Source organism: Podarcis raffonei, chromosome 8 (genome assembly GCF_027172205.1).
Source record: "Podarcis raffonei isolate rPodRaf1 chromosome 8, rPodRaf1.pri, whole genome shotgun sequence".
Lineage (NCBI taxonomy): Eukaryota > Metazoa > Chordata > Lepidosauria > Squamata > Lacertidae > Podarcis > Podarcis raffonei.
The window spans coordinates 17,923,337-17,946,149 of record NC_070609.1 but is presented as its reverse complement, the minus strand read 5'-3'; the positions used below and the strand labels follow the sequence as shown (position 1 = coordinate 17,946,149).

The window sequence follows — 22,813 nt, the reverse complement described above, 5'->3', positions numbered from 1 at the left end:
AACCTGAAGCGTATGTAACCCGAGGTACCATTGTACAGAATGAAAACACAGAATACATAATAAAACAAACCCCTCTTAGAGACCCATTTAAAAGGCCAAAGAATGTTAATAAGCCAAATGCCTAGTTGAAGACAAACTTTTTTTGCCTGGTGCCTAAAGATATGTAAGGAAGGCACCAGGTCAGCCTCTCTGGGGAAAACATTCCACAAATGGGAAACCACCACAAAAGACCCGTTCTTGTGTTGCCACCCCTGGACTTCTTGAGGAGGCACATGAATTGTGATCACGGGGTAAAGGTTAGTTCATATGGGGAGAGGTGTTGCTGTCCTGAGCTTCAATACCTCACTCTCCCGTACCTTTTCTGCACATCCGTGCTTTTGTTCCCCCTTGATTCCCCCATGAAAATAGCAGGAAACAACTGTAAGAACTGGTATACAAACCCAAGTTTAGTTACTTTACTTCCAGGGTTTTTTGGGGGGTTAAGGGGGCTGCAAACAGCTTGTTTCATTTGTTTTCAGGAAGTGGCTATTATGTTATGGGAAATCTCAAATACAATGCGGAAATTAACAGTTGGGGGAATAAACTGCTGCGTCACTGCAGCCACAGCTTATGGTAAGGCCCATAGCTCAGTGGCAGAGCTGTTGCTTTGTGTGCTAAAGATTCCAGGTTCAAGCACAGACATCTCTTGGTTTGGGTGGGAGACAAACACTGAAAAGTGGAAACTGCTGGTTCCCCCCAGCCCTAAATCAGAAGAATACTGCCTGTACCTTTTGTCCCATATCTCAGGTTTTGGAAATGCTAGAAATTCACTTTAAAAAAAGGAAGAAAGCTGGGAATCTGGGGATTCTGGTCTGTTTCAAGGGGCTGCCTCTTGCCTAACCCCCACCCCACCCCTGCATAGATGCCCATGTTTGGGACAGACATCTGATTGAAATCTTGGAGATCTGCTCCCATTCTGGGCACACAATACTGAGTTAGCTCTGAGCTGGCATGGGGCAGCTTTTTAGGTTTCTATGAGAACCGTTTCCCACAGTGGCATCTTGACTGAATCACGTAGGCTGGTGATTATTCAAACTCAAAGAAGAAGAAAAAATAACAACAGGGAAATGTCATCTCCGGGGTGGGGACATTTCCCTGGCTTGTGCTTCTCTGATTGGCTCTCTTTGGAGAGTAAACTTTCCATCAGTCAGCAGAGCATGCTTCCTCACTGAGTCACTGAATCTGTTTTCTCACCCTGGTGGAAATAATGCCATGTGATATGTCACTAAAATAAACATTATTTGAAATGCTTTTTTTTTAAAAAAACAGATGGCCCATAAAGACTAAAACAGCGGAAGGATGAGCGGTATAGTTAACAATTGCAGAGAGTCAATAAACCAAAGAATGAAATGGGGCAAAGAGAAGCTGAGGAATCAGACTGTATAGTCATTAGGAAATAACTTATTTTTTATTTTAATCAGTGATTGGTTACTCACTTAGAAAAAACACTTCAAAACTGGCACACAAGGGAAGAATAACAGCCATAAAACAGGGAACTTCAGGCCTAGGAGGAAATGCAGCCCCCAAGCCTCTTGGAAGCCAAATCTCACCTGAACCCCAAGCCACACCCCTTCTCCCCAAACATCATCCTTCTTTGTCTCCCTCCTTGACAGTTTTTACCAGGCTGTAATATGTCTTTGCACCCTGATAATGCCATTTGCTTGCTAAGATGCAGGATAGATAGGAATGTGTGAGTGCGTGTATAAACTAGTTTACTTCATAACGGTCGATTTTACATTTAGTGTTCCGACCACTTTGGCCTTTGGGGAATCTTTGGCTCTCCAGATGTTGCTGGACTACAGCCCACCCCCACCCCCATGATTGGTAAAGGGACTCCTGACCATTAGGTCCAGTCGTGGCCGACTCTGGGGTTGCTGCGCTCATCTCGCTTTATTGGCTGAGGGAGCCGGCGTACAACTTCCGGGTCATGTGGCCAGCATGACTAAGCCACTTCTGACGAACCAGAGCAGTGCACGGAAACGCCGTTTACCTTCCCGCCGGAGTGGTACCTATTTATCTACTTTCACTTGGACGTGCTTTCGAACTGCTAGGTTGGCAGGAGCAGGGACCGAGCAATGGGAGCTCACCCCGTCACGGGGATTTGAACCACCAACCTTCTGATCGGCAAGTCCTAGGCTCTGTGGTTTAACCCACAGCGCCACCCGCAGGTCTTACAATTAGGTAAATGCAACCTCAGATGAACAACAACACATGACATATGACTCCGTGTCATGATTATTTTAGCAGAAATAAAGCCAAGATGGAGAAATCATGTGTGGAAAAACTAAGTACACCCATACTGCTTCCACAGGAATTAAGTGGCTAAGTAGCAGACAGGAACTGATAATCAAATTCCCTTGCTTAATTGATCATCAGCTAGTGTGCCCACCTCTAGAAAAGCTGAAGTTTTGGCAGTTTGCTGGTCTGGAGCATTCAGGTGTGCTTTAACACAATGCCAAGGAGGAAAGATGATGCAATGTTCTTAGAGAAGCAAGTGCTGCTGCCCATGAAACTGGGAAGGATTCTAAGGCCATCTCCAACCAATTTTAAGTCCATCATTCTACAGTGAGAAAGATTATGCAAGAGTGGAAAACATTCAAGACAATTGCCAATCTTCTCAGGAGTGGACGTCCCAAAAAATTCATTCCAAGGTGAATGCAAAGCTCAGAGAAGTTGCAAAACAATGTCCTTTGGACAGATGAGGCCAAAGTGGAGATGTTTGGCCATAATGCATAGTGGCACGTTTAGCAGAAACCAAACACAGCATATCAGCACAAGGACCTCATACCAACTATCAAGCACAGTGGTGGAAGGGTGATGATTTGGGCTTGTTTTGCATCCACTGGACCTGAGAACCTGGCAGTCATTGAGTCAACCAAGAGCTCCCCTGTATACCAAAGTATTCTACAGTCAAATGTGAGGCCATCTGCACGATGGCTGAAGCTTGGCTAAAATTGGGTCATGCAACAGGACAAGGATCCCAGGCACACCAGTGAATCTAGAACAGAATGGCTGAAGAAGAACAGAACCAAAGTGTTGCAATGGCCCAGTCACAATCCAGACCCCAATTGAAATGCTGTGTGGGACCTTAAGAGAGCTGTGCATAAACAAATGCCAGCAAGCCTCAATGAGCTGAAGCAACTTTGTAAAGAAGAGTGGGCCAAAATTCCTCTACAATGATGCGAAAGATGGATAAAGTCCTACAGAAAACAATTGCTTCATGTTATTGCTTCTAAAAGTAATTCCATTGACTCTGCTGAAGCTATTGTATCATAAGGTGCACTTAGCTTTTCACACATGGGTTTTCCATTTTGGCTTTATTTCTGTTAAATAAATCATGACACAGTGTAATATGTCATGTGTTATTCGTCTGAGGTTATATTTACCTAATTTTAAGACGTGCTAAGGAACAGATGATTGTTATTATGTCTTCATATGTAAAACTACAGAATTCAAAGAGGGTGCACTTTATTTTTCCCATGACTGCATATATTTGAGCTTTATCTCCAAAACCCCAGGGGCTAGTAGCTTGTTTTATGTCAAATGTTGAGATTTTCAGGGATGCAAAATTTTGTAGAAGGCAACAAAGCCCCAGTTGAGCCCAGTTGATGCGCCCAACACTTTCCCTAAAGTTAACTCCAAATGTCCAAGGAGATCTGTTCCTGCTTCCGAGTCACTTGTTCTCCCCACCCCCCACCCCCACCATTCAATCCAGGTGTATTTAAAAGCCCAATGGGCCATTAACAATTCCTGCTCTTGCCTAGCTTTCCGGGAGTTTATGGCTTTATTGCCTCGGCTCATGGTCACCTGCACCGAACAATCTCTCACAGTCCATTTCACCTTAAGCGCAGTTTGCTCCCTCTGTCTCGACTCTTTCTCTCTGACACACACACACAGCTACTCAGCACTCAGTTTGGGACCCCTCTGGTACGACTCGAGAAGTTGCTGGAGAATGGACAAGCAGGTAGGCAAACAGTGATTAAAGGAAATGCCTGTGGCTCAGCCTGCCCTCTGATCCCGATGCTATGGAAGAGTGGGAGACATTGGTCTCTTTGGTTGTCTACGGGGTTACCATCCTCCTGGGGCTGCCCTCCAATCTTCTGGCCCTCTATGTCTTCTGTTGCCGGGCCAAGGCTCGCCTGACACCCAACCTCATCTACATGATGAACCTTTGCCTGTCGGACTTGGTCTTTGTCCTTTTCCTACCGCTCAAGATGCTGGAGATAAGCAAGGTGAACTGGGTCAAGCCAGACTTTGTCTGTCCCCTTTACAACCTGATCCACTTTGGCACCATCTACACCAGTGCCTGCTTCCTGACTGTGGTCAGCGTGGGGCGCTTCCTAGGAGCTGCATATCCCATCCACTATCAGGCTTACAAAAAGCCGTGCTACTCGTGCCTGATCTCCTTGGGGATATGGGGTCTCGTCGGATTCCATGGGTTTCTCATCTTTGTCCTGGAGATCAACAGGGACATCCCGTCCAGGGTCTTTGAGAGCAATGGCTCCTCTTGCTACAGCAACTTCAGCAAAGAGCAGCTGGCCGTGTTGGTACCTGTGAGGCTGGAGCTGTCCGTGGTCCTGTTCTTCCTTCCTTTGGTCATCACCTCTTTCTGCTACGCCGGCAGCATCCGTGTCCTGGTTGGGTCGCATCTCCACATGCGAAAGAAACGCCGTGCGGTGCGGGTGGCCACAGCCACACTCTCCTTCTTTGTTCTCTGCTTTGGTCCTTACAATGTGTCCCATGTGGTGGGCTTCATCGTGATGGATAATGTTTGGTGGCGCAGTGTGGCTGTGCTGCCCAGTGTATGCAATGCTTTCCTGGACCCCTTCATCTTCTTCTTCCTCTCCTCTGCCATGGATGATGGGATCACCAAAGTATGGCGCTCCATGATGGAGAAGTGTAATTCCATCCGGCTGAAGATTGCTGTGGCCCATGGGAAAGGAGATAGCAGCCAGGGAGTACTTGCCATTGCCTGAGTTGTGGGGGGTTCCTTCTGGAGCTCAAGCCTCCGTGGCCTCCAAAACCTTAGGAGAAATGCAGGCTTCAGTCTGGGATGGGACAGTACATTAGCCAGGATGTTGCCAATTCAGAAAGGCATGAGGAGAGCAAATGTTCTCAGGAGCCATGAACAGGAGCACAGATAAGGTGCACGGAACATGGGTGTAGCTTGTTTGAATGTCATCATCCTGATTGTTTGACGGTCTGAGTCAAAGAATTTTATCTTCAGCATCCAGCTGTTCTAGGTAACGATAAACTAGTTTATTAGATTAACCTGCAATTCAGGTGGGACCAGCAAACGTAACAATGTTCTCATTTTTAAAGACACTACATGAAAATAGAGATGTGAGTCATGGAATGGGGGTCGATGAATGGAGGGAGGCGAGTTGTGGATTGCATATGACTTAAGGGCTAATTAGGGCAAAATGTCACATTACACTGTGATTGATCTGATGTCTCTTTTTTAACTTTTTGAAATGGTTGGGCCATAGCTCTTTGGCAGAGCATGTTTTGCATGCAGAAGGTCCCAGGTTTAATCCCCAGCAACTCCAGATAGGGTTGGGAGAGACAATGAACATCATTAGGCAATATTGCTATTTCCTGCTTTTCTGCATATGTGTTCTTTTGTTCCTGTCAGGGCTGGATTTAGGTTTGATTTAGGTTTAAGTTACTAAAGGTAATGGGGCCCTTTATATGCCCAGCTGTCCTTTGTCAATAACAAATTGTCACTGTTTTTTGTGTTGAATATATGCTATATGGTAATTTATGGACCTAATCGGTATCGAAAGCCATTTGCACATAACAAAATATGTATTTGATCAAAGCAATTGTTGAACTGAAATGCAATTAAAAAGAAGTTTATTAATAGTGAAATAATTATTAAGCTCCAATTTAAAATGATTGGGGACCCATTACTTACATCATAGGAGCCTATACAACACAAAACACTATTGCTATATGTAGGTTTTATTTTATTTGTTTCTTATCTTATATTTTGGAAATGTACATCCATCCAGTTTTTCCCCCTTTAAATTCTTGTTGGGTCCCCAAGAGAGTGGGGCCCTAAGCTATAGCTTGTTTAGCTTATACATAAATGCAGTACTGGTTCCCCTATGGTTCCCCGATGAAGACAGCAGGGGGGAAAATTATGCTGGTATAGCAACCCAAATTTTGTCGCTTTACCCCTGTGATTTTTCCAGGTTAAGGAAATGATCTCCCCTCCTCCCCCCAGAATCAAAGAATACAGAAACGAGCATTTACATTGTGCAAAAACTCAAATATAATGTGGAAAATAACAGGGGAACATCAGGAAAAACGAGACAAGTTGCCATGTGAATGCAACCCTAAACATCTTCGCTCCCAAATAGCTGGAAGATTGGTAGAGCTCCCCCCCTTGATATTTCCACTGCCCTTGGAAGTCCATTGGGTGGGAGGCTTGCAGAGGGCATTCTTTGGGGCAGCCCCTAAACTGCAGAACTTTGATTTTCCGCACAGAGGTGTACCTGGCACCTTCGTTGTATATGATATAGTTTCATTGCATGCTGATGTCACACCTCTTTACCCTGAACTTTAGCATCTAAAATATACCAATATCAGAACCCACCCTGTTCCCTTGATTGTAAATTGTTTTAACTGGTTTTAGTATTATAAACTTAGGAGGCTGCCTTATACGGAGGCAGACCATTGGATATTTAGCTCAGTATTCTCCAACACTGACTGGCAGCAGCTCTCCAGAATTTCAGACAGGAGATTTCTCCCAGCCCTACCTGTGATTGAACCTGGGACCTTCTTCATGGCGAGCAGAACCTCAAGTGCTGAGCTACAGCCCTTCGCCATTTTTGTGTACGGCATTTTCATATTGTTGTAGCCTGCCCTGGGGTCCTAAGGTGAAGGGCGGGTAAGAACACCTGTCAATGAATATTGTAAAAAAAAATGCCAGGAACACATATTCTTCATCCAGAAAGTCTGCTTTGCATTGGGGGAAGAGTTGAAAGTCACAATTCCATACTTGCAGGTAGAAGTGGGATTGTCTTCACGTTAAGCAACATCATGCAATTTTCCTGGTTGTGTGGGTCAGCTCTCAGAATAACTCCATCTGAAGATAATGGCCCATTGCTCTATGAAACTGTCCTCCATCTGCATCTCAATTCATGTACGTCGCTTAATTCTTACAGCTAAACTGATTTATTTGTAAAACAAATAACTAACACACACATGCACGACAGATTTAGGAAAGGATGCAACCAACGCTGTATTCTATCTGGGGAAATTTATATTTCTTTGACATGGTTGGAAATCGGGGATGTGGCATTGTAGGTTTACTTTTGTGCAAATTCTGCAATGTAAAGTGCACCTTTTGCCCCAGCGCTGTTAAACAAGGTGCATTTGCTGCCATAAGTGTCAGCCTTGGCTTCCCCTGATTCTCCATTTTCTCACTGTTAACACCTACTTAGGGGAAATGTGTAGCAGCACGATGTCATCATTTTGTCTCCCTGTCACCATTCCAATGCATGAGTTGAAACCGGGTAGGGAGGAGAGAGAACTGAAAATATACTCTGTAGTGATGCAACAGCTTAGGTTTCAGCTTAACTAGACATCACAGGAAGAGGAAGGGGAAGTAGTTGTGTGTGGCTGCTGATTCCAGCACGTCGACCATGAGATCTACCGAGCTCGTGGCCCAGTTCATATGGGAAAAATTTCTGCACTGGTTTTCCCCCGAGTGTGGTGGTGAATTCCCAGAATAAGAGTGACTGAAATACTGAGAGCCAGCATAGCATAGTGGTTAGAGCACTGGGCTAGGACCATGGAGACCAGAGTTCAAATTCCCACTCAGGTATGAAGCTCTCAGCCTAGCCTACCCTACAGGGCCGTTGTGAAGGTAAATCGAAGACAGGGAGAAACCATGTAGGCCCCTTTGGGCTTCTTGGAGGAAAGGTGGGAGAGGTATGTCTTAATAATACCACTAATTTATTAATCACGTTATAAACCACAATCTCAAGACATAAAATAATAAAAATGGTTAAAAACACAAAACCAACAAATATTGTTAAAACAAAACTGAAACCCCCACTGGGAAAGCCCGGGGGAGCAAAAATATATTCAGGGTAGTGTTGTGTTGTGGTTAGAGAGGTTAGAGACCAGGGCTCAAATCCTCACTTGGCCATTAAGCTCACTGGGTGACCTTGGGTCAGTCACTGCCTTTTAGCAGAACTTCCCCCACAGAATTGTTGTGAGGGTTAAATAAAGGGGGGGGAATCATGTACACTCCCTTGAGGTCCTTGGGGGAAAAAGGGGATATAAATGCAGCAATCAAACAAACAAACAAACAAACAAACAAACATAACAATATTTCAGCATTATTGTTGTTGTTGTCTTTAAAAATTCCTTCTGCTGGTTGCTGATGTCTCGACTGGGGACTTCCTGTAGCTGCTCAAGAGTTGAAACAATAGGTAAAAAGGTAAAGGACCCCTGGATGGTTAAGTCCAGTCAAAGGGAACTATGGGGTTGCAGCGCTCATCTTGCTTTCAAGCCGAGGGAGCCGATGTTTGTCCACAACTTTCTGGGCCATGTAGCCAGCATGACTAAACCACTTCTGGCGCAATGGAACACCATGACACCGTTTACCTTCCCGCTGTAATGGTACCTATTTATCTACTTGCACTGGAGCGCTTTCGAACTGCTAGGTTAGCAGCGGCTGGCACAGAGCAATGGGAGCTCACTCTGTTGTGGGGATTTGAACCCCCAACCTTTTAATTGGCAAGCCCAAGAGGCTCAGTGGTGTAGACCACAGTGCCATCCGCGTTCCCGTTGAAACAATGCACTCTGCTTCTTTCCAAAGGAGCTGTCCAAATTCTTATCTGGCATTATCTAGGGTTGAAACGTGGCATGGAAAAGACATGTCCAGGGCAAAGCTGTGGCCAGCCATGGCACAAACAAAGCCCTGTAGGAGTGTTGGGAATGTGATGTACCCCCATGTGTTCATCAAACAACGACATGTAGCGCACATGTCCGAAGAGTAGATGTGTGCCCATTTCGATGTACCTTCCTTGCTAGCTCCATCAGAGGAGGAAGAATCAAGGAGGGCTGCGTGACAAATCTTACCTCTTCAGTAAGCATGTGACGTAGAAATTAGCACAAAAACAACATCTGATAGGGGGGAAAGGAATAAAAACTCCACTGTTTTAAGTACTGCTAGTCATCTGTAGCACAGCAACACAGCAACACTCTCTCGCCTCTAAGCTATTTTGTGTGTTTTTTACAAACATTTTACTGTCTAGTGACCTAGAGTCAATCTTTGCTCACCACAGGCAACCTGGTAAATGGTAATTTGCAAATTTGCTTTTGCATGTTTGTCTGGCAAGTCCTAATTCAATGTCAGGATGGGGGTCGACGTAGTTCGCGACTCTGTGCATAGACCTTTATTCTAAACGAATATCACACACACAGTGAACAAACATAGATGTAAATCTGAAGTCAATGGTTTGGGAAATATGAATTGCGTAGGTTTATAATAAAACTAGAACGATGCGAATTTCTTCTCTTACCTCTAGCCCTTGCAACTGGTTAACTTCTCTTCCCCATTCTCACGGTCAGCTCCTGTACCTCCTCTCCTTGCCTTGGAATAGCTAGATTTTGTAACTATCTTCAAATAAGCAAATGATGGGAGGGTGCCTATATCATGCCCAGGTCTAATACTAGCCATACTTCAAGGTCTTTGAATTAATTTGCAAAACTTTGACCAACTGAAGTGCAGGGTACCTAAGGACTGCCTGGATCCTTATATCCCAGTGTGATCCAATGATCCAAGTACAAGAATCTGACTAAACACCAGGAAGAACTTTATGACAGTAAGAGCTGTTTGATGGTGGAATAATCTCCCTCAGTAGCTGGTGAACTCTCCTTTGAGGTTTTTAAGCAGAGGTTGGATGGCCACCTTTCATCAATGCATTGCATTGGACTACATAACCCTCAGGGCCTCTTCCAACTCTGATTCTTTGATTCTATGATCACCGAGATCATCTGCAGGAGTTTCGGTCATTCCTTGAGTTGGTGAGGATAATTTGACATTGACACAAAACCAAACCTATAGTGCCATCAACTCCAGTTCTGCGGAATGCTCTGCTGATGGAGCGTCTTCCCTTTAACTTTCCACCATTTAATGAAAACTTTTCTATGCAGACAAAGACTTATGCAGATAATTAAGAGAACATATTCTGTGAAAGTTAGCTGACAATTTGAATGTTTAGGTGGTTTTCACCACACACACAAATACACACGTTGTAAACCACCTTGCTATCTTATAAAATGAAATTGCAGTATACAATAATTTTTATAAATAAATTGAACGCAACATTCTTATTCCTTTATTTTATTTCATATGCTTCTATGTGACTTAACACCAAAACAGTCTCCTATTGGTTTACAGAAAGGTAAAAAATATAACAGAAGCTAAAAAAATAATAATACAAAATACAATACTGGGTCAAATAATAAAATCCCTTCTATACAAAAATATCACAACATAGCAGCACATATAGAAAACATCTTAAGAGTGAAAGGCAGCATACCTGACTACCCCACTCCATGCGATTCTCACAACAACCCTGTGTATTGGTTATCCTGACAGATAGCAACTGGTGCAAAGTCACTCAGTGAGTAGGATTTGAACCTTCTCCCCTGATCTCTTGCTTGGCACTGTAATCACTGCACCACATATGCCAGCCCAATTCTGACTTAGGCCCAGGAACAATAGAGTGGAAAGGATGTGCAATTTGATCAAGCAACCCCTTGTTCTGGGAAGATTTCCAGGGTTTGCCTGAAAGAAAACAGACAAACCTTTCTGAAATGTGAAGTGCCCACTGCAGTCTTGCACTGGGCAGTTGCAGGAGAAGGTAGGTACAATCACTGGCTGCCCTCCTAAATTGGTCAAATTGGCTGTTGTGGTTTTAACAGTGGTAGACTGTCTGCAGACTGTTTCCAGCACATGGAGGTGTATATTATCACCTGCTAAAGCTTCTATTTTAGAAAAGCCAGGAGCAGAAGTAGCTTTTAAAAGGGGGAAGAGAGAACCCTTTGTGTTTTGGGATGTTCTCTGGCACACACTCTGTTTATATGGGGCAATGATGAGGCCCTATGGGATAGCTCAGGTAGTAGAGCATGAGACTCTTAATCTCAGGCTGGTGGGTTCAAGCCCCACATTGAGCAAAACGATTTTGCATTGCCAGGGTTGGACTAGATGACCCTCACAGTCCCCTCCAACTCTACAATTCTATGATTCTAAGGAGGTCTGGTAGGTGCCCATGTGAATTAATCTTCCACCTGCCATCATGTCCCAAGGGATTGAATTTTCTGGAAATATTGATGTTGCGTTTAGCCACACACTCCCACATCCCCAATTCCTGTCTTGCTCCTTGATCCTTTTGAGAAACAAGGGTGTTTTTGTTTACCACGTCCACTAAAAATACAATAAATTCTTTCTGAGAATTTTTTTTTAAAATCACTTTCATTAAAAAACAATCCCCACATGCACATTCACTGCAGGTTTCCTCAAGCAACCAGCACATAAACAAATGCATACAACACTGCATAGAACTATATGCATAATGAATGTTAATATTTAGAAAAACCCCGCTGCAGAAATATAATGCCACTTGTAGCTTGACATTTCATACATGTATCTTTTAAATTTATTTTTTAAATTTTATCCATATAACTTATATGGTACATATTAAAGGGACAAGAATGGTACACCATTAAAACAACCATACAAAAATATAAAACATGAAATCATCAAAAAGCAACATTATTATCAGGGTAGCAATAACTAATACTGGTAGGAAAGCAGGAAAAGAAAAGAAAAAGAGTTCAAAGGGCATGGGGAGGAGACAAAGGGCCAAATAAATTCTGTGATTCTTCCAAATAAGATCATACTTGGCTGGAACAAGGTGGTCCATCGCATTCATTTAAATCAAAAAAATCCACCATTTGGTCACAAAGTCTCTCAGTGCAGCAGAGCCCTTGGTGATTTTGAGTTCATGATTAAGCTTCTCCAAGTAAACAATGTACAGACCCCTTTTATGGCAGACATCCTGTGTAAAAGCCAAGGCATCCTTCCAGCTCTGAATTATAGCCAGATGGGCTGCAAGCAGGAGGAATGTAATCAAAGGTGAGAACAATTGGGGTGCTATTTATTGTCTAACTTTGGGTTGCCAGCTATCAGCTTACCAATTATGGATGCAATTGTGGATGGTCCCAGCACATATGCCTATAAGTGCCCTTATCTGGGCAGCCCCACCAACAGGTAAAGTAAAGGTAAAGGGATCCCTGACCATTAGGTCCAGTCGTGGCCGACTCTGGGGTTGTGGCGCTCATCTCGCTTTATTGGCCAAGGCATGACTAAGCCGCTTCTGGTGAACCAGAGCAGTGCACGGAAATGCCGTTTACCTTCCCGCTGGAGCTGTACCTGTCTATCTACTTGCACTTTGATGTGCTTTCGAACTGCTAGGCTGGCAGGAGCGGGGACGGAGCAACAGGAGCTCACCCCGTCACGGGGATTCAAACCGCCGACCTTCTGATCGGCAAGTCCACAGCACCACTTGCGTCCCTTCCACCAGCAGGTATTAGACCATAAACCCAAGGTGGGGGCAAATGTGGCCAGTGGGTGGAGAGAGTTCTCCCATGTACTGGCAGAGACTGATGTCTGTACCCCTGCATACCATTTGCATATAACCAGGCTTTTTTAAAAAAGAAAACTGACACCACATAAGCAGCTCAGACATGTGAGTTCTCAGTGCAAGAGGCAGTCTGACACAGGAAAAGTTCAATCAGATCAGAACTACCAAGTCCACCTATAAATCCATTTAAAACGGATTTCCCTCCATCCCTACTCTGGAGGTAGAACACCTGGAAATCACTGGAAGATGCCGTCTCATCCTTGATGTTTGCAAACGACGACAACTGAGATATTCCTGCCAAAAGCAACCAAGTTTCCCCATTTTCAAGGTGATGTTAATTTCCAGTTCAAAATGCAGGTTGAAATGGTAAGTTCATGGCTTCAGATGGAAAACTTGCGTTGGGAAACTAGAACAACTGGCAGATTATGGATGGGGATACTGTTTGGATTTGAATGTTCTCTGCTTCCTGTGAGCTTAAGCACCAGGTTTGCTTCCTTGTGTGGCGTGCTTGCTCCAGACTGCTCAGTCATCTGATGACCCAGATCTTTGCTGAGTCGTAAAAGGAGTAGGGGTGGGAGCCCCTGCCAGTCCACTGGGGAGATCTGAAGCAGTTACATGTCCAGCTCCTGCTTTGTTGTCTTCAGGAGTCTTGCAGCAACACAAACAGCAGGGCGACACAACAGCCTGGATCTTGCTACACATGCCAAGCCAGCAGTTGCCGAAGGTTCGTCGGATGGTGTGGGAGGAGAAGAAGAAGATGATAGGGTCCAAGGTGGTGTTCAGGGAGGTGAGGAAGAAAGTCTCTACTCTCCAGGAAGGACTCTCCTTATTAATGAAGCCCACAATGTGGGAGATGTTGTATGGTGCAAAAGCAATGGCGAAATTGAGCAACGTGGCCACCGCCAGGCACACCGCCCGTTTCTTTTTGTGGGGAGGGATGTTGGGCATGGTGCTCAAGATGCAGATCACGTTGACATAGCAGAAAAGGGTGATGGCGAGAGGCAGGCAGAAGAGGAGGAGGCAGAGCTCCAGCCGGAAAGGGAGAAGGATGCGGAGCTGGTCTGGGGAGAAGCTGTAGTAACACGTGGTGATGTTAAGGTCTGACGGGGTCCTGTTGTGGTATTCGACAGCATAGACAATGCTGGCACAGTGGGAGCAGGCCAGGAACCAGAAGAAGATGCTGGCTGCTATTGCCGAGGTTGGCTTGCGGTTCAGCTTGTGCTTGACCGGATGGGCAACACAGAGATAGCGTTCCACACTGACCGCCATGAGGAAAAGGGTGCTGAGGTAGATGCTGCTGTAGAAGAAGAAGTTGGTGAGTGGGCAAAGGAAGCCAGGAAGAGGCCAAGTCATGTCACTGGCAACCTCCACCATTTTAAAGGGCAGGAAGCACAGCAGGAAAAGGTCGGAGATGGTCAAGTTGCACAAGAAGATGTCGATGGGCACTGGCTTCTGCCTCACTTTCTTCAGGAATGCGTAGCCAGCCAGTAGATTGGAAGGCAAGCCTGTCAGGAAGGAGAAGGTATAGATTGCAAGGACAAGAGCCTTCTTCATGGGTGTCATCTCAGCTTCTGCAAAAGAAGGGTGAGATTATGAGATAAGAACGTTAAGTGAGGAAAGCTGTCTCTAATGCTTAAAGTATCATTCAGAGATGACTGTCCTCTCTCTTGGAACGCACTCAGTCTCCTGCATAGTATGAACTATAATGGTTCCCCAGTGGATAGATCCGGGGTGGTCAATGTGCTACCCTCTGGATGTCATCAGATCACAACCCCCATCAGCCATTACCACTGGCCAAGGGGCTGGGTCTGTTGGGAGTTGGAGTGCAAAGCATCAGGCAAGTACAATGGAGGGATGACATGGACAAATCCTTCCATTGCCATCACGGAACAGGCATGAGCTAAGCAGGCGTGAGCTCTGTGAGTCTTAAAGTAAGCTGGAGATACCACTTCTTTTTTTGTGGGTTGGTAGTTAAACTGCTGTTCTGTCAGCCTCTTCAGTGAAATCTTTCAACGGCAGCTTGATGTGTGATGCAATGTTGAAGATTTTGCAGCTCAAGCTGTTGCCAAAGCACAAGAACAGTCTAGAGTTTCCTTTTTTATTTGTAATAAAAAAAGAGAATGCGTATCAGTTCCCAATTCTAACTGTGCATTGCAGTGCTGTGTTGTGTTGGCTGTCGCTTCATGTTGGGTTGGATCTTAATTCATTCATAAATTCAGTGGCCCTGATTTGCATTGCACCAAGGAGGTGGCCCAGCTTTGTGTTGTGAATGGAGAGCAGATGTCTCAACAAGGTAAAATATACTGGTTCATGAAAGACGCTCAGCTGGTCTCCCAGCTTAAACAGATGTGCTTCATAAACCCAAACCCCATTATTCCTTCTCAGCGCAAGGTCTGCCTTTGAGTTTTCCCAGTTTGGGTTTTCCACCTGCCTGAGGCCACGGTCACACCACACATTTAAACAGTAGGATACCACATTAAACAGGCAAGGCTTCCCCACATCCTTGTAGAAATTCATAGCCTTATCTACTGTGCATTTGTCTCGTTCACTTTTAAAGCTACCCAAATTGGTGGCTGTCACCACATTTTGCGGTAGGAAATTTCTTGGCTTGACTACGTGCAGCATGAAGAAATACTTTTTGTTATCTGCCCTAAATCTTCTCAGGCTCCAGCACTTATGAGTTCTAGTATTATGAGAGAGGAGAACAGTTCCTCTCTAGCGTTTTCTCCATACTGCACAAAATTTCCTACACCTTGATCATTCCCCGTTTACATCTAAAAACCAACTTAAAAGCCCCCAAACATTGTAATTTTCCTAATATGGGAGTTGCTTCAACTTCTGGATTCATGTCTACCAATAATCATAATTCTAACTATTTCACTATATTAAGCGTTTCAAAAAAAAAATTCTTCTAAACTTACTTGTGTTCTAGGGGATCAATCACTCTGCTCTGTCTCCACGGAGGACTAGAACCACAACCTTCCAGAGATGACTCAAAGACCAGCCTGAATTCTTTCTTTCAAAAAGATGCCAGTGGGCATATTCACATGTGCCTTGAGAAAGTTGGAGCATCTGTCCAACAGACAAAAGTGCAAGTCCTTATGAGACAATCTGGAGGAAGTGAGGTCATTTGCAGAAAAAGGAACCCATCATAAATAGCAACAAATAAACTGGAAACCCTGCGGCAGAGAGGGAGGAAACTGATTTCAACGTCACTATGAAAGTCAACCATTGTGCAAACCTTTAATGAAACCCTCTCCAATCTTCTTTTTAACTAAGTTTTTCCATTTCCCTCCCCACTCCCCAACATGGCAGAATTAGATGAGCTCCTGTGTTTCTGGAGCAGTCTAGCTGAAAATCCCACAAGACCCATAATCGTCCATAATGAAATGTAGCCTTCCAGTCCTTGCATCTAGTTTCTTTCTCTTCCCCACCTATGCTATTTGATTCCTTCATCACAATGTTTTGGACAAGATGATCCTCAGGATCACTTCCAACTCTACAATTCTATTATTCATTCTCAAAGCCAGCTTCTGCATCTCCCATCCCTGCTTGCAAGAACTGCCTTGGCAAGAGGTGTGTTTTGGAACCAGGTTCAATTAAGGAAATGAAGGAGGATGTTCTGAGCAAATTACAGGGAAATTGCTAGGAAAGGACACACTTTGTGGCTTTAAGTTGCTGCTACTAGGACTTTTTTCTGCCTAACCACAGATAGATCAGAAAAGTAGCATCCTTCTTCTTCCACACCTTCAAAGCCATGTCAACAGTCCAATTTGTCCTGTAATGAGAGCCAACACCCCTTCACAGAGGCATGCTTTTGCTACATTACGCATCCTTTCTAACAAATTAACTTCTGTGACTGCACCAATCAGAAATGGCTGAGAAGTTGCAGATGGGAAAAAGTTGTATGTACCCCTTTCACAAAATTTCCCCTTTGGAAACGATTAAAAATATATTTTTTAAGAGATGGAGGTGGAAGGACTGCTCAGTTTTGGTGCTCTTGGTTTAAAATTGAAAAATGAGTGTTCCATATTTCCGCAGCAATTTGTGGTTTAGAAAAAAAAATCATGAAAATACATCAGCATGTTTGCATGTTGTTTTCTATAATATATTCATTTTTGTGCACTTTCCCCTAATGTGTGTGTGTGTGTATAGACAGAGTGGATATTTGCTAGTCATCTTCAAATATGTAACGTGCTGTTACAGGGAAGATGGAGCAAACTTGTTTTCTCCTGTTCTAGAGCTTGGACTACCATATTTTTCGCTCCGTAAGATGCACCAGACCATAACGTGCACCTAGTTTTGGGAGGAGGAAAACAAGAAAAAAAATATTCTGAATCCCATAAGCCAGAACAGCAAGCTGGATTGCTGTGCAGCGATTTGTCTTGCTGTCCTACCTCATGGGATAGCCGTGCGCAGCCTCTCCTGGGCAGCGGGATGAAGGCTCCCTCTGCCCGAAGAGGCTGCACACAGCTAAGGCAGAAGTCAGGAGATGCCCCTTTAGCGAAGCGGGAGGGGGAACAGAAGGAGCCCCCATGTTCCTCCTCCGGCTTTGCAGGACAGGCACATTGCTGAAGGGGCGCTGCGCTGTTCTCCCTCTCTGCGCAGCACCATTCGCTCCATAAGACACACTCACATTTCCCCTTACAGTGGTACCTCGCAAGACGAAATTAATTTGTTCTGCGAGTTTTTTCGTCTTGCGAATTTTTCGTCTTGCGAAGCACGGATTCCCTGGGTATTAATGGTTTTAAGAAAAAGGAAACAAACTCGCAAGACATTTTCGTCTTGCGAAGCAAGCCCATAGGGAAATTCGTCTTGCGAAGCAACTCAAAAAACGAAAAACTCTTTCGTCTTGCGAGTTTTTCGTCTTACGAGGCATTCGTCTTGCGAGGTACCACTGTACTTTTTTTGTTTATGGAGCAAAAAATATGGTAGATGTTCCTCTGGGTCCCTTTCAATTCTACAATTCTACGATCTATTATTCTATGTACAGAGCATCCTTCTCCCCAGGTTCTGTCTTTCAGGTTGTGCCACCACAAAACCACTTCCTGAAGCTCGATCTGTCTGCTGGCTGGAGACAGAAAATCACCTAAGCTCCATGGCAGACATCTCAGGAAGCTGAAACTTACACCTCTTTCTAACACAGAGAAAAAAACAGAGAAGGAACTTGCAGTGCTGGGGAAATTCAAAACTCCTTTTAAAGCTATGACGGGATCCTCATTAGCTGCTCTTAAAGGTTCAGGGTCTTACACACAAGAGATACCTCAGTGTGGCTAAGACGAGGCCTGCTAACTGTCCATTATGGTGGCTGCTCTCTGCTTCAGCTGTCTTACTCAGCATGTACAGAGTCATTAAACAATACATACCAGTGGGTTACACAATGCTACTGTATAACAAATGATGCATAGGATAATAACAAACAGATGGCGTGCTGATTTGATCACTTAGATCTGTGCAATGTTCACTTGCTGCAAGTGCAGCAAGCTGGCTGTTCGGCATTAGCATGGAGCTACTCCTTTATAATAATAATAATATATTATTTATACCCCGCCCATCTGACTGAGTTTCCCCAGCCACTCTGGGTGGCTCCCAATTGAGTGTTAAAAATAATACAGCATTAAATATTAAAAACTTCCCTAAACAGGGCTGCCTTCAGATGTCTTTTAAAGATAAGATAGCTGCTTATTTCCTTTACATCTGAAGGGAGGGCGTTCCACAGGGTGGGGGCCACTACCAAGAAGGCCCTCTGTCTGGTTCCCTGTAAGCTCACTTCTCGCAATGAGGGAACCACCAGAAGGCCCTCAGTGCTGGATCTCAGTGTCTGGGCTGAACAATGGGGGTGGAGACGCTCCTTCAGGTACACAGGACTGAGGCCTTTTAGGGCTTTAAAGGTCAACACCTACACTTTGAATTGTGCTTGGAAACATACTGGGAGCCAATGCAGATCTCTCAGGACCAGTGTCATGTAGCCCTGGCGGCCACTCCCAGTCACCAGTCTAGCTGCCATATTTGGATTAACTGCAGTTTTCCTGGTCATCTTCAAAGGTAGCCCCATGTAGAGCGCATTGCAGTAGTCCAAGCGGGAGATAACTAGAGCATGTACCACTCTGGTGAGACAGTCCACGGGCAGGTAGGGTCTCAGCCTGCGTACCAGGTGGAGCTGGTAGACAGCTGCCCTGGATGCCCTTTAATGTAGCTTTGGAACTCCCCGACTATTGACATTACAGAAACCCCCTCACTGTATCGTTTTAGATACCCACTGAGCACTTTTCTGTTTTTGCAAGCCGACCCAGCCACATGATTTAGTTACCTGTTGGGTGAGCTATATTTAAGGGGACAATGTGTAGTCATTTTGTTTTGACATCCTTCTGGACCGTCTTGAGGGGCTGTGAGCTGGGGGCACTGTCATACAGTGGTTCCGCTCCTTCCTCCTGGGCCGTGTTCAGAAAGTGGTGGTGGGGGATGAGTGTTCAGACCCCTGGGCTCTCACTTGTGGGGTGCCTCAGGGTTCTGTTCTCTCCCCCATGCTTTTCAACATCTACATGCAGCCGCTGGGAGAGATCATCAGGGGGTTTGGGCTGGGTGTTCATCAGTATGCGGATGATACCCAGCTCTACCTCTCTTTTAAATCAGAACCAGTGAAGGCGGTGAAGGTCCTGTGTGAGTCTCTGGAGGTGGTTGGAGGATGGATGGCGGCTAACAGATTGAGGTTGAATCCTGACAAGACAGAAGTACTGTTTTTGGGGGACAGGAGGCGGGCAGGTGTGGAGGATGCCCTGGTCCTGAATGGGGTAACTGTGCCCCTGAAGGACCAGGTGCGCAGCCTGGGAGTCACTTTGGACTCACAGCTGTCCATGGAGGCACAGGTCAAATCTGTGTCCAGGGCAGCTGTTTACCAGCTCCATCTGGTACATAGGCTGAGACCCTATCTGCCTGCGGGCTGTCTTGCCAGAGTGGTGCATGCTCTGGTTATCTCCCGCCTGGACTACTGCAATGCGCTCTACGTGGGGCTACCTTTGAAGGTGACCCGGAAACTACAACTAATCCAGAATGCGGCAGCTAGACTGGTGACTGGGAGCGGCCACCGAGACCATATAACACCGGTCTTGAAAGACCTACATTGGCTCCCAGTACGTTTCCGAGCACAATTCAAAGTGTTGGTGCTGACCTTTAAAGCCCTAAACGGCCTCGGTCCAGTATATCTGAAGGAGCGTCTCCACCCCCATCGTTCTACCCAGACACTGAGGTCCAGCACCGAGGGCCTTCTGGCGGTTCCCTCACTGCGAGAAGCCAAGTTACAGGGAACCAGGCAGAGGGCCTTCTCGGTAGTGGCGTCCTCCCTGTGGAACGCCCTTCCACCAGATGTCAAAGAGAACAACTCCCAGACTTTTAGAAGACACCTGAAGGCAGCCCGGTTTAGGGAAGCTTTTAATGTTTGATGTATTACAGTATTTTAATATTTTTTTGGAAGCCGCCCAGAGCGTCTGGGGAGGCCCAAGCCAGATGGGCGGGGTATAAATAATAATTTATTATTATTATTATTATTATTATTATTATTATTATTGCCTGAATCTAACACAGGTACACACAGGTACTTACACAGGTACTTACACACAGTAAGAATCTGTAGCCGAGTCATACAGTGAAGCCTATCCAGCCTCCAAATAAGAAGCAGCCTTTGGACGCAAGATCTACCCACTCTGGAAGAATGGCAGACGAAGTTGATTGACTTTATGGGATTGGCAGAAATGACTGGCAGAATCCCTGACCAGGGAGAAGAGTCGGCAGAAGAAGAATGGAAGAAATTCAAGGACTATTTACAAAAATATTGCAATATTAATGAATGTTGAGTGATGGAGGATTGAAATGAAGTGGTTCCTAGCTGTAATGGCACACAAGAATATGAAAAAATGGTCCCTTTTTTCTTTGTACATAACTAAGAGTTTAAGCTACAATAACATAAGAAGATGGATAGAAAATAAGGGGTTTAATTGTAATGTTGGGAGATAAGGATTTGCTGGATAAACAATTCGAACTGGAATACAAGAAGGGGAGGTATGAGGAGGTCAGTGAAAGATGTTATTGAAAAATAAGTCATGAACTTTATGTGTTTTTATTATTTTTTCTTTTTAAAATTTTTCTTTTTTGTGTTTGTATAAAATGGAAAATGCTAATAAATATCTTATTAAAAAAAATAAGAAGCAGCTTTTGAAGAATGATGCAGACAGAAAGTGAGAGACCTTGTGCTGCGGTTATCCAACAAACAAAAAAAAGTTAAAACCAGAAAAAAAGTTAAAAAGAATGAAAAACAGTGTCGTATATACAATACTGAAAAACAATTCCATATAAAAAAACAATATGACCATTAAAAATTAATTCCATATAAAAGCAGTTGAAAATAGTTCCCACATACGTACATGCAGACAGAGGAAGGTCTGCTGAAAGAGGAAGGTCACTATTTCATGTCTCTATTTGTATCAGAGACTTTTTCTCATAGTTCCCGTGACACTTATTCCATAGTTGCACAACAAGTGATGTTGCACAACCATAAGAATAGGCACAAGGAAAAGAGTATTGTTCTCTGTTTTCTGGAGGAAGCCCTATAAATATGTATGCACGTCTGTCTTTAAGTACTTTCAGTTTCAGTTGTACAGTGGATGCTCGGGTTGCAAACATGATCCGTGCAGGATGCACGTTCGCAACCCGCAGCGTTCGCAACCTGCGTCTGCGCACCTGCGCACGTGCGGGTTGCGATTCGGCACTTCCACACATGTGCAAAGCACGATTTAGTGCTTCTGCGCATGTGCGACCACCGAAACCCAGAAGTAACCCGTTCTGGTACTTCCGTGTTTTGGTGGTCCGTAACCCAAAAAAACGCAACCTGACACAGCTGTAACCCGAGGTATGACTGTATTTAGAGGAAGCTGGACTCCCTGGTGCTTTTATGACAGACTTTAGATTTCTGTATTGCATTTTCCTAGGGATCCTCCTCTTTTGCTGTGTGGGTGATCTAGCCTGCCTACCTACTAGACCTGCTTGGATCAGCTGACGAACCTCAAGCCTGGGAGCTGAGAGCAGCCCTCCAGATCTCCCTGCCTGGTCCCTAAGATTCTTCCCCAGGACACCCCCCTTCCTCAACCATGACCCTTCTCCTAAGGACACACCACTCAGAAACTTTGTTTCACATCCTCATTGAGTGTTTTTGCCTGTCTGGACTGCTTCCTTCAATTGTGATAATCACTCTTGCTGCCTGGAGGAAGCTTAGAGTGTGATTCTGGGTAGAAATTATCTGGCTGTAAAATCAAAAACATAGATAGTGAAAATGCAGAAATTTGAAATGAAAGATAGAAACTCACAAGGAAGGTTTGAAGGAAGTCAGGGCCCTAAAAAGCCGAAATGTATAATATAAGATAAGAGGAGATATTGTAATGGGAAGTATTAATGTAAAACTAATAAAAATGATATGCAAAAAAAGAAAAAGAAATTAATTGGCTGTATAAAGGCAAGAATTACATTCATTTTTCCATCCCCCTTTGCCTCTGGACCTGCCCACCACTGTCATATGGCCCCCAGAAGGCAAAGTGGCCCTCGGGATGAAAACGATTCCCCACTCCTGAGGCAGAGCAAGTCTTGGAGTTAGCACCAAAAACATTGTCTCGGTTTTCATAGAATCATAGAATCATAGAATCATAGAATCATAGAGTTGGAAGAGACCACAAGGGCCATCGAGTCCAACCCCCTGCCAAGCAGGAAACACCATCAGAGCACTCCTGACATATGGTTGTCAAGCCTCTGCTTAAAGACCTCCAAAGAAGGAGACTCCACCACACTCCTTGGCAGCAAATTCCACTGTCGAACAGCTCTTACTGTCAGGAAGTTCTTCCTAATGTTTAGGTGGAATCTTCTTTCTTGTAGTTTGGATCCATTGCTCCGTGTCCGCTTCTCTGGAGCAGCAGAAAACAACCTTTCTCCCTCCTCTATGTGACATCCTTTTATATATTTGAACATGGCTATCATATCACCCCTTAACCTCCTCTTCTCCAGGCTAAACATGCCCAGCTCCCTTAGCCGTTCCTCATAAGGCATCGTTTCCAGGCCTTTGA

General features: G+C 44.7%; 2 protein-coding genes across 2 annotated transcripts; one reads left to right on the top strand and one right to left on the bottom strand.

Annotated features, from left to right (window-relative positions):
- Window positions 1–4,064: 4,064 nt before the first annotated feature.
- LOC128419223 (G-protein coupled receptor 42-like) lies at window positions 4,065–5,015 on the top strand. The gene has a single exon (XM_053399651.1). It carries the CDS (start codon window positions 4,065–4,067, stop codon window positions 5,013–5,015), a length of 951 nt encoding a protein of 316 aa, XP_053255626.1.
- Window positions 5,016–12,650: 7,635 nt separating this feature from the next.
- LOC128420388 (free fatty acid receptor 2-like) lies at window positions 12,651–15,810 on the bottom strand. Its single transcript, XM_053401987.1, has 2 exons — window positions 15,632–15,810; window positions 12,651–14,281 (listed from the first exon to the last, which is right to left on the bottom strand). The coding sequence occupies exon 2, from the start codon at window positions 14,271–14,273 to the stop codon at window positions 13,233–13,235; it is 1,041 nt and encodes a 346-aa protein (XP_053257962.1). The 5' UTR covers window positions 14,274–14,281; window positions 15,632–15,810; the 3' UTR covers window positions 12,651–13,232.
- Between the last annotated feature and the right edge of the window lie 7,003 nt (window positions 15,811–22,813).